Raw genomic sequence first — 12,632 nt, 5'->3', positions numbered from 1 at the left:
CAATTATATCATGCCTCTCATTACAGAACTATTCCAGATAATATCCACCCAGTGTTTTGCAGCAATTTTACTCAATTGCACAATGAGTGGGAAGAATTTGCTGCAGAGAGATTTAACTTAAGCTTTTAGTCATATTCAGCAGCACCATGTTCTGGAGAAGGGCTGGGCAATTTATTAAAAATGTCTGAATCTTGGTTTCAGTTAAAATCTAATTGTCAGCGGTCAGCTTGGCTTTTTAATCCAGAGAGCCAATCCTGTCAATAAAAGCATGTGGTTGGGAGCAGAGTTCAGACTTATGAGGATTTGTGTCTGTCTGCATTGAAAAGCACTGATCTGTTTTGTTTATGGTCATAAAATTTACATTGAAAGTCAAGGTGTATAAATTTTAATAATAAAATCTAAGCAAAAACTGACTGCTTATGAGGGGAAAATAAAAAATGCTATTCATTTTTTTGCCATATGACCCAGCCGTATTCTGGAGGCAGATCTAAGACGCACCATGGTGTAAATCAGAGCAGATATGAGCAGCTCTGAGCCCTCACCTGACAGTGGGCACATGGCGTCCGTCTGCAGCTTGAGAATGTCCTCCGCACTTCCATACTTCATAACAGAGTTTATGGACGATAGCGTGCTGACCAGCTGGCTGTTTATGGAGTTGAACTGACTCTGGGGTTGACCAAAAGCCTCCGCGAGCTCGCTGTAGTTCTCTGCCAGGAGCATCTGTTGTTCCTGTAGCAATTTTTGGACCCTCTCGATGTAGTGGTCCAGCCCCGCACCCTCCTGGGACTTATTAAGGACCGGGACATTTGCACATTCAAGATGCTCTTTAGTAGCACTCGTTACGGGTTCAGAATCAGCTGGCTGGGAGGGTCCACACGCAATATTTCTTGTTTTTAAGCCGACTAAATAGTTTTCATAAATGTTAACTGGTCCCACCCCGCATTCTTTGGTTTTTGAGGAGCTTGACTGCACATCTGTGACTGTTCCGACGGCAACAGAGCGGATCTTCGTGGGCGAGTGGAGGTCTTTGACTAGACCTTCTCCTGCAGCCACTGTTCTGGTCTCTGTCACGGCCGTGTTCGTGTGCTTGTCCTCAGTAACCAGCAGCATATCTGTGGAGGAGTCAACCAAAACCGCTGCATCTGTGTTCGTAGAAATGTTTTTACACTGACAGTCTGTGCTGGTTTGCTGCGTTGCCGACTCAGGAACTGCCATGGTTGCGGAGTCCATCTTTGTGACCAGATCTACTTCAGTTCCTTGTGAGACCAGAGTCTTTATAGGACTGACCAGAACATCCACGGAGCAGTCCCCACAGCCCACTGACCTGCACTCTTTAGTCAACACTCTGCCAAGTATCTCAGTGCCCATAGACTCCTCTGTATTAACTCCAATGTCACAAATATCTCTCTCCATGCTTACTTCCTGATGGCGCATCTCCACCTCTCGTCCTACACCTTTGTCACTGAGCTCCACTTGTTCACGCACCACCCATCGCTCCATGGAGACCTCTGGACCCACAGCCACGGAGCAAACACAAGGCTGACAAGTGACCCCAACAGTGTGACCCGCACTTTTAAATGTGGGTATGTTCAAACCATCGCCAACGCCCTGACTACGCATCTGAACTTTCGCCTCCACACATGCGTTATACGTCTCGGGTCTCACCATGAAACCTTTGTCGCACTTTTTCTTAGTTGACCCCCCGGCTGCTTGTAGCTCTAGTTTGAGTTTGCACATCTCCATTTCATGAGTGGTTTCTTTGAGCTGGACTTCTAAGCGATAGATCTTCTCCTTCAGAGCGTCAATGGTCTGCTGCTGGAGTTCGATTTCTTTCTCTGAATCACTAGTAAAGCCCAGCATAGTCTCAGTCACCATCACAGCAGCACTACACGTTTTCCTCACGTCTGTTGCTACAGCTACATGTCGTAACCGGTGCTCTGGGGTCAGTCTTTGGTTGGTCAGATTGTTCATGTTTTCATCAGTAACTGTGCCAATAGATTTTTGATGGGCTTGGTTTTGCACATGAACGTTCGACCGAGTATCACTTTCTGTACTTTCTCGCGTTGTCCGTTCCAGAGCCTGGACCTCAGCCGCCAATCGTCTAAACTCGTCCAGCTTTTCACTGCTCTGTTCAGGGGCTTCAGGCTCCTTAATGTGCAGTTCCATTTCCTTTTGAATCAAACTTTGATTTTCCATTTGGTCAGCGCTGCCAACACTGTAGGAACGCTTACGAAAGCCGCCAGGGCCTTTGGACTGAGCCGCCATCTGCCTCTTTTCCTCCTGGAGAACTGCGATTTTCACCTGGAGGATTGGAATGGTTTTCACCTGCTCCTCCAGCTCCTTCAGCCTCTTCAGAGCGATCACCATCTGCTCTCTGATCTGCTGCAGCTGCAGAGGGCTCACATTGGTCACAGGGGTGGTCATGCCGGAGCTCAGGGGGCTGTGGCGCATGGAGCCTCCCAGAGAAGTGGGGTAGTAGGGGTATTCTCCATTGGATAGATGACCGTTAAGGGTTAGAGGCTGGTGGGCCGAGGGAGAGATCTGACTGGGGCCTATGGATCCAGAGTATGAAGACAGAGAGCTGTTGGAGCCCAAACCTCCGAAACTGGCGAGGCGCCGGCGTGGGGGCTCACTGAGAGGCTGCATCAGTCTCTCCTGCTCCAGCCTCCTCCTGGTCTCCATCAGGGTCTTTTCCACTTGGGGGTTGTGGCGGGAGGTGATGCGGGGGGACTGTGGGGGCAGCAGTGGTCTGAGCTCTGTGCTGCAGTAGGCCTGCTCACTGGAGGAGCTCAGGGTGGGGGTGAGAGGAGCAGGGCAGAGGGGCCTGGAGCTGAAGGACACTGGGGACTGCTTGTCGTCGCTGTTGGAGGAGGACAGAGAGTCTGTGGACGTCCATTCAGCCTGAGAACTGCCCCGTGGCAGAACCAGCGGCCTAGGCCCTCTGGGCCTCCTCTGAATGCTCAGTTTCTTAATGGTGTTACCCCGCTCAATATCATCGACATACTTGAGGAAATCCAGGTCTAACTGATAACCGTAAGGAGTCTCAACATAATAGGGGGCCACCGAGTCCTTGTCCTCTTCTGTGCTTGGGCATCTTTGTCCTCTCTCTGAAAAACAACAACATTCATCAGTGTTTGGTGTCACAATTGCATTCAAATACTGAAACTCCATCATGATTATCTAAATTATATATAACTGAAACTCAAAGGATTTAAAGTACAGTAAAGTAGTGAACATGGTGTGATTGTTTTTCAACAAGAATGACATCTGCAGCACAATCTGTGACAGGTTAGCTGTGGAAATAAAGAGGTGGAGAATAAGGCTACAAAAAGAAAACAAATAACTTCAAAGCAAAACATAAAAATCAAGTCTGATCAAAGACATTACTTTGATAAGATGTTTGAGAATCTTCTTGGCTCCTGAGAGACTGAATTTTAAATACACACACGTTCAAACATGCAGGCTTCATTTCTCTTTCCACATCATTTTGTTAGAGTTATTCTCTAGCTTTAAGTTGAGTACATCAATGTATACATTAGTAATTAGCAGCCAGTTCCTACTCACTAGTGAGTTGTCAAATTCGATCAAGGCCTGGACAAGGGTCAGTGGTACAGGAAACAACAGTTTGCTGAAGACAAGGGTCATTTTACAGAGTCTCGACACAAATCAATAAAAACAGTTGAAGGCAAAGTCCACAGCAGCAGAGAGGTCCAGTGTGACACAAGCTACAGTCCAGTGTTTTCATACAGTGTTAGCTAAATACAGCGGCTGGTTCTTGGTATGCCTGGAACTCCAGCAGACTAAAACAAACACAGCCCTGAAATAAACAGGCTCTTCCTTTGCTGCGCGGCCGCTCCATCGGAACAACAGTTAAAACAACTCCACTCACCTCAACCTCAGGACACACGCTCCATTTTGACTCCTTCACCTCAGCCTTTCAAACAACAGGACAGTGTTCACAGCAGCTAAGAGCTCAGAACTGCTCGTTCTCCCTGCTCTGCGCACTCTTACTCAACCTTCTCTCCGCACAGGGAAAAATTCCAGTATTCGTGTAAAGTAAGCATAGCTGTTCTCTGGCGCACTATTGGATGGCAGCCTCTCCAATCAGCTGACTGTCTCAGATTGGGCGCGTCCCTTTCCAAATGTGGGTTCTGTTTTCACTGGAAGGGTGGGCAGACCAGCACAAAAAGCAGCCTGTTCATAAGACAAATGACAACTACTCAAAGGTTAAGTATAAACACATTAAACAACAAAATCACCAGGTAATAATAATCTGGATAATGTAATAAAAACGAATTATGACGTCAATGCTCAAAAAAACCCTTAAAGTCTATACAAGTGGGCAGAAATGACCCAAATCGTGTAGTTGAACTGTCATTATGTTTTTGAATTTTTCTTTCAGCAGTAAGCACGAGTAACAGCTGAGCGGTGACCTCATCAGCCTGGGACAACTGACACCACCGTGCTGACTGCTTATCGACAGCTGTCACATTGTTAGCTTGACAGGATTACAGCATGATGACCAAACTATTGTACACAACATGCTCTTGGTACCACTTCTGGGCAGTAAAAATTATAATTATGTTGGCAGAAAGGACCAACGTGTCAAGCGAGAGTAAATATTTGGACAATTACAGAACGTGTCATAAAAAAACTTCAATTAACAATGTAAAAATAGTACGCAGGAGCACCGGCCTGACCCAATTCTTCTGCAGTACATGTAATTTGTTATCGAACTTATCCTATAGTTCTGGACATATTTTGAATACATATAAAAATGAATAGTTTTCTCATTCATGAAACTCTGACTACTTGTTTAGTGGTTGACAATAATCCAATGTGAAGTCTTTATGGGGGATACAATAACACATTTTACTGGGTCAGAGCAGAGTGGAGAGAACGGACCTTTCTTGGCTCGCTCACACACTGGTCCCTTTCTCACAGCCTGGTATTTCCTGGCTACAGCCGTGCACTTTCTAGACGCCTGTGTAACATTTAATCAAACTGCAGCTGCTCGGCACAACAAACAGACACATCCGTGGGGAGAAATATCAGGAAATAAAACTTCTGAAATCTTAGGAAATGATAAAACTGTGGTGATAAAATTATAAAGCTTTTTTAACTTCACACGCTGGTGCCAAATTCCACAACTTCACTGTGTACATCATAAAACGAGCTGGAATAACTATGAATTCATTGCTCAAAAAACACTTTCTTCTTGAGCAATCTAAAAATTAAGTAAACTAAACTTAAAATTACCACTTTCCAGCAACAAAGACTGATATTGTTAAGCACAGAGAGTCTATAGAAACAAAAAGGACACTGTTATCAAATGCTATTGTGCAAACATCGCTACTTAATGCACTTCGTCCCATTCTCCTCTTCAGACAGTATTATCATTAAACAATAGCTGTGTCAGGCAGTGTCTAGTTCAATTTAAAACACATCCTCCAGAGACCAAAGCGGACATTTACAAACTAAAAGATTGATAACTTATTATTAGACTTTACAGGATGCTAAATAGAACAGGTCATCTTACTTAGCAACAGTCTTATAATATGTCGAGTCTGCAATGATGCTAAATTAGGTGCACTGCTGGTGGGAGACTTGGAGTAAACTGATTATTTTGCAGGCATTTCAGCGTTGTATTAATCCGGTGTATTTCATGGTCTTGGCATCTACAAGCTGTACATTCCTGGGAGAAGTAAGAAGTGCAAGGCTCTTGTTAGTGAGGCCAGGAATGCCGTCTGTTTGCAGGTGTGTGATCGCAGCTACACCTCAACTTACAGTTTGTATTTCACACTGCAGAGGGATCTATGAGCAGGGCAGGACATGGAAGAGGACAGTTTGTATGGATAATAATGTAGGGATTCTCAAACGTTTTCACCAAAGGAATAATTTTTTATTTAAGTGAATATTAAATGAATCACAATCATCTTGTTTACACTGAGCAATGACTAAAATAGGACTGAGGCTATTTACTACAACTCACCAAGAACTATGACATAATCAGGTCTAATATGGGTGGGCGGAAATATTGTGAAGGTTGTTTAGGGGAAAAAAATGTAGTATATTGTAGTATTTATAATAAAATACTTCAAAATGAGCTGGTTAAAACTGAAAAAAAAATTCTCTGTTGTAAAATATAAAAGGTTTTGTTGAGAATTTGAATGCATTAAACAAAGACATGATTGAACATATTTCTATTGGACTGGACACAACATGCTTTAAATCAATAAAAGACATAAATACAGAAAAATGGACGTTACCTGTGCCATTGTTGTTGAAGTGCATAGTCTGAGCCATGGCTGCAGCTCACTGCTCTCAGTCCCACACAAACAGTTGGACACATGCAATGGCCATGCATCAAGTCCAGACTATCATGCAGCCTGCGGACTGGAACAAACAACAGGAAAACTGTGGTTAGTCAAACCGGTTAATGGTCACAACACACAAAAGGTTTAGTAATATTACATTTAAATGCAGCAGTAACAGCATTAGGTTGTAAAACTGGAATACGACTGAACAAATTGCTATGAAAAGTTAAATGTGGTTGACAGCTGTTTCAGATGTATATTGCGTATGGTATTAAACAACAGAAGTCCAGTGTGATGTGTCCTGCATAATCAATGGACACCAATATAAAATAGTTGAGCACTGAGCTTGAACACGAGGGCTGTAGTAGACTTAGGACATACCCCATGTATTAGTTAATTGATTTGGAGTATTAAAGCTCTCAAAATTATTAATATCTTCTGCAAAAATGACCATGTAAAGAGAAAAGTACTGATAAACAACATCTTTGCAAGTCAAAATTCAGATTGAACAGTACAGCCATTCTCAAAACTCAGCTAACTCACTCCATGCATGTTCCATTCTGTTGTTGAATTAAGTTATTACTCAACTAATAAAAAAATATGGAACTAACTGATCAATTAATCAGCGTAACGACTAAAGGACTGCAGCCGTATTGAGCCACGTGACAAGATCAGCAATGTGAAAAAAGTACAAATTATTTGACCATTTCAAACTAAATATGAAGTATAAATAACAGTACAGATAGCAGCAGTCATTTGATACAGTGATTAAATAACAAAACTTGAATCAAACCCTGTCCTCAAACAGTTTGGGGGACATTCATGACAAATCACAAACAATTCAGCAGCACCAGTTATCACAAAAGTGCCTTCATGCAAAAAGCTCATTTAAACTGACCAAGCCTCTCCCAAGTGTCCTGCTCCATGGGTAGTCAGCACAAACGCCTAAAAGAAGCAACAGTAGGTCATAATAAGCAGACCAACTATTTTCTTTTACCCAAAACCGCAGAATATTGTTAGAACTGACAGAGGCAAGGCAACGAATCAACGAAATACTGCTATAGTAAAACTGTATAGGAAAGAATTTATCAAGAATATTGACTATAGCCTGATAATAAAGCTGCTAAAAAGTGATTCATGTAAAATGAGAAGAAACTTGATGTGCAATCTTCTACTTGAGTGTGTCTGTAGGAGGTCCTCAGTAAATGAATGGACTGTCAAATTTAACACTAATAAATCGGAAATGTGCTAAAATATCATCTAATCATTATAATTTCCAAAAATATTAATATAAATTGCACAGACTCTGAGATAATAGCAAATGCCGGATAGGACCTGTTATACAAGTACTCCTCATGCAACTCACCCGTTATTTTCATTCTAACTACGTCCTCTGAGCAGGTAGCACGCCAGAGTGAGGCTCAAAGCTGCGGACAACAAGCTCTTACCCAGCAGCCTTTGGAGCAAGGGATACTTTTCACTGCTAAGATTAGACAACTTCCTCAAATGACAGCCAGCCGATCTGCGCTCTATAACAGGCACCAGGGCTTTAAGCTGGATGGAGGGGGGGGGGGGGGGGGCAAGACCAGACCCCCAGACTGGGCCTCCAGGTAACAAGACTGTCCCACTAATGTAGCCAACAACCTGCACTTGCTCCTTCACTGAACTTAAAGTCACGCCTGAGAGCAGCTCATGAAGCGGGCAGTGGGACGCAATGGAAACACAATTTGTAAAGGTTTATGTATTAACAAACAGTGTTGTAGCCAAATATAAGTCAAGTTTAAGCTAAAAAATAAAGTAAAATCGACTAATTGTGATAGCAAATTTAATTAATGGACTATAAACTGTTTTTTTCTTGTCTTAAATGTGCACTATGCAACTTTTCTAGTGGAAAGCACAGCACCTTGTCTCTATTAAGGCGTTACTGCGTTGTCTGGAATGTTCCACAGTTGTATTAAACTCTGTCTTTCATTATAGGTGCTTTTATCACTCAAAAATATCTTTAAAAACATGGATTCTTACAGTCCCCGCAGAGTGGCCTTTCCACAGATTTGTCTATGGAGATGTGGCAATAACAGCTCCTCTAGAAAACTTACATAATGTACCTTTAAACGTGCTAAAAGTTAGAAAAGTAATCGCAGTAGAGATTAGTGCTGCTGTGTCTCGACTGCTTTGTTTACCTTAAAAGAGGAAAAGTAAAAGCCAAAGTTTAATCTATCAACTGGACAAAAAGTTGGAATAAAAACGTTTCGCTGTCCAATTGACGGATTGAACTTTGTGTAATCATTCAGTCGTCCAGATCTGATCCATAAAAGCCAGACGTATTAAAAGACGAAGGAAATGATAAACCAAGAGGCGTGTGTATAATATTTAAAGAGCAATGCTAAATATAAGCAAGAGCACAAAAGGTTGAAATCCCGCTGTGTTAAATATTCAACAGGGCTGTTTTTCCCTATAAAAGTTTAATGGGGGGAAAGGCCCCAAGAGCTGCTATACTTCTATTTGTAGCAACTGAAAGTGTGACAAAAGTTATAGTTAAACCTAGTGGTGGTTGAGCATATTTTATTGTGGAGGGCAGTTAAAACTTCATGGGACAATTGTTTTTAATTGTGTAACTGGTAAATAGCTAATAGCACTATGCCGCTGTCCCTGTGGACCTCATTAGATGTTCTTTGATGCTGGAGCTGACAGTGGGAAAGCGCAAGTGTAAAAGCCCGATGCCCTTAACACTGAAGGGGCTGTGCGACTAACCCCAGCTCTAATGCCACGTCTGAGCCTGTCAAACTGATCTGAAACAGCTTTAAAGCCTTTTAATTGCACCTGTTGCTGCTGAAATGAACAGGGTAAGGCTGGTAGGGCTCGTCTCTCTGACCTGAAAATTCTGAACTTTAACTTCTTCCGGTGATTTACAAACATAATTCCTTTAACTCCGGGCATCACGGGTCATCAGAAGCCCTAAAAAGCCACAAATAAATTCAATCTAATAAAATGTGCAGAAAGTTTTGTCTCGTGCAAAGTTCCAAGAGGTGAAAAAATGTTGTCATGTTGGAAACCGCATCCATCCATTTTCTTCCTCTTATCCAGGGCTGGGTCGCGGGGCAGCAGTATAAACAGGGACTCCCAGACATCCGTCACCCCATGTCCTCCAGCTCCTACTGTGGAACCCCAAGGCGTTCCCAGGCCAGACAAGAGACATAGTGCCTCCAGCGTGTCCCGAGTCTTCCCTGCGGCCTCCTCTGACTGGAACATGCCCGGAACACCTCCCTACGAAGGCGTCCAGGAGGCATCCGGAACAGATGCCCGAGCCACCTCAGCCGATTCCTCTCGATGTGGAGGAGCAGCGGCTGGTACATAGAGATGAGATAGAGGGACATGTTGGAAATGTCACAGCTGAAGTGCGCCGTGCTGCTTTGTTAAAATAGATTCACTGCATTAACAAAAAAGAAGCAGCTCTTTTCATTCTTGTCTGTATTTACCTCATTGCCCCCATATCACACCGGTCATGTTTACATTATCTGTGGAAGTCTAGATTTGTACTTCACCACCAGACAGACCATTTCAGATCAATAATTACAGAGCAACACAGAAGCCCATCTGTGCAGCACATGCCCCGTACATCTGTAAAAATGTGTACTCCCTCAAGCCAACCCGAACTGAATCACTTGGAAGACGTCCATGACAAAAACAACATGCTGATACCAATAAAATCAAATGTGTAATAAAAAGCAACATCTGTGTCTGTATTTGTAGTTGAAGGTGAAGATTTGTCTCATTAATAGTTTGTCATCTTCATTTGACCCATCTTTCAGTGCTGCATTGATAAACTTAGAGCAGATTGATTGCATATACTGCCCTCTGGAGGTGCACAGCAGTATTACAACAAATCAAAAGTTGTTCCACATTTTTCATAAATCTTAAGTGAAGAGTTGTGTTACATCTTAAGTCTCTTGAGTCCTTTCAAACACTTCAAACTGCCCGATATCGTCCTCACATTCCTCACACTTGTGCTGCACTTGACCCTGGACAGACAGGAGCCGTATATCCTTTAGATACTACAGGCTGTAAGGCAGAAGACCTTTTTCCACAAAGCCACTACAAGAGTTCAGAGCGTTCAATTTGAGAATGTTTCCACTGTCCAAAGCGGTGCAACAGTATGATTATGACTCGTATAATGCAAAAGTGCTGTAATTGGTTGCTGTTTTGGTAACTATAATTTCACAGCAATGCGAAACAGATCCAGTTTTACACAGTGAAAATTTGTAAATCTGCAAATCCAGTCTGAAAAACCTAACTGAAAAACATTTCGATTGGTAAAATAGATGCAATATACACAAATGCACAACAAAATTAACCTCTTTTCAACATATTAGAGCGCACTTTAACTTCCACTCTCCAGTTAAAATCTGCCTCTTCAGCCCAGCTTCTAAAGGACTTGCCGTCTGTTGTGCACCCGCTCAAAGCTGCATTGTGAGTGAAATTCCCATCTTAAGTGCTCCTGTGTTTGCTTTTGTGCCGTTCAGCCCTCTCCATTGACCTTCTGGTGACAGACCGATGAGATCCAGCAGCTCCCTCCACTCATGCACTCCTGAAGACAGCGACCATACAATGCGCTACAAGCTAATTAAAGACCCACAGCCCCAGGGAGGGAAGGCCGGTCCCACCAATAGAACGACCTGAAAGCAAAGAGGAGGAGCATTTTGCACACTTAGTCAGATTTCACACCTTGTTTATGGTCAATACAAGCTAAAAGTCCAGTCGTGCCTGTTCAACATGTGCAAGTATCCCAGGAATGCTTTAGAAGGCTTGATGTGGACTTGTGTTGTACGGGATTCCACCAAACACTTGATCTACTGGTCCAATTAAGAGTCCTAATGAGGCGTGGGTTGTCTTGTGCTGGGCTCCTGCCAAAAGACACAAGGGGGTGGGACCAACAGGGAGGATGAGACCGGAAAAATGCAGTATAGTTTGCTCTGAGACGAACAACAATCAAAAATGGCGAAGTCGTACAGACAAAAAGACAATATGTTCTCTTCAAAGACAGTGTTACGAAAAAATGCAACCTGAGATCCTCCGCTGGAGAGGTGGAGCTATTGAAGAGGCCGTTTGACAAACACAAGGCATCAGAGTAAAAGTGATGGACAAGCAAGCACAGAATAATGATTAATTCCAGTTTACGGTCTGTACTGTTCAGTTTGAAAGAGCAATAACACACAGAAATAAACTTAAACTATATTATTTATCATTACTACATTAGCATTTGTTAAGAAGACTAATACAGTTAATGGTAATTCCAACTTCAACGCACTTAAAGCTGGAATTGCACCGCCATTCCAGCTTTGTTTATGTCAAGAGGGATGCAAACCGTCTTCGGATTAGTGGACAAACGCTTTACCAACTGAGCTACAGTCGCCCTAGAGTGTTCAAACCTGTTCATATCTCACCACAGGACTTATTTATGACACATTCTTACAAATTTGTCATTCACCATTAATTTCTGGATGTATTCACTACCAAAATGTATTATTCCTATACTGTACTATACGTTTTTACAAATTATGTCTCTAAAAACAAAACTGGCAGAACAACAGCCTGGACTCAACCACTCTGCCGTCACCATCAACAAGAAAAAAAAAAAAACTATTAAAAGGCAATGTCATATTTTAATTTAACTGTAGTGAAAGCAACATTTACACAAAAACATCTAGCGTCTTTGTAAGTGTAAAATGTAAAATATATTGGGGTCCATCTGTGTCCACTGGGCCCATCTGGCTGGACTGTTTGGCTTTGGGACGCCCCGTGCTCTCAGCTGCTCCCATTGTTTACGGCAGAGGGACGAGCCCACACCCCTCTACGGTGACATCATGGTCAGGCCTGATTAACCCGATGTCATGAGTCATCATCAGGGATATCGCACAAGCTAATCTGAGTAAAGTGGATGTAGCGTCTGTTATTTAGTTATAGGGACAAAGCTACAGTCGATAGGCAGAGTTTAGCTGAGTTTGAGACGCTGCACACACACACAAATGGGATTTTTTTTAAACGTATTTTAGATTTTTAAGCACTGACTGGAAGTTCAAACAAGATCTGGAGTGCAACAAGGAGTAAGATTGTAAATGTGTTGAGAAGCCCGCTTGTATCTGTCCAAAAAAGTCCTTAAATTTGTGAATGAAAAGCTCAACCTGGAGGAAGTAAAGCAGAGCCAGTGTGAGCTTTAATCCCATTTAAGCTCCAGCTAAAATGATTTGTTCCACTAAAGAGAAGAGAATTAAATGTTGAAGTGTCTTGTGGAGAAGAGCAGCGGTGATGGGGCATATA

The 12,632-nt window shown here is 42.7% G+C and overlaps 1 protein-coding gene across 2 annotated transcripts in view; it reads right to left on the bottom strand.

The window, feature by feature from the left end:
* Window positions 1-12,632, bottom strand: part of kank1a (KN motif and ankyrin repeat domains 1a) — a 30,235-nt gene that overhangs the window by 5,322 nt on the left and 12,281 nt on the right. Inside the window, exons 1-3 of one of the 2 annotated variants that reach the window (XM_055224009.1) lie at window positions 7,684-7,773; window positions 7,216-7,262; window positions 543-3,107 (exon numbers count right to left, since the gene is read on the bottom strand). In XM_055224009.1, coding sequence (XP_055079984.1) covers window positions 543-3,107; window positions 7,216-7,243 — 2,593 coding nt within the window. In that variant the 5' untranslated portion in view covers window positions 7,244-7,262; window positions 7,684-7,773. Of the gene's footprint in view, window positions 1-542; window positions 3,108-6,269; window positions 6,397-7,215; window positions 7,263-7,683; window positions 7,774-12,632 lie in introns of those variants that run through there. The other variant, XM_033972072.2, reaches the window with a different exon arrangement.

Source organism: Periophthalmus magnuspinnatus, chromosome 9 (assembly GCF_009829125.3).
Source record: "Periophthalmus magnuspinnatus isolate fPerMag1 chromosome 9, fPerMag1.2.pri, whole genome shotgun sequence".
NCBI lineage: Eukaryota > Metazoa > Chordata > Actinopteri > Gobiiformes > Gobiidae > Periophthalmus > Periophthalmus magnuspinnatus.
The sequence above is the reverse complement of the archived record's forward strand: the minus strand, read 5'-3'. Positions and strand labels throughout refer to the sequence as shown.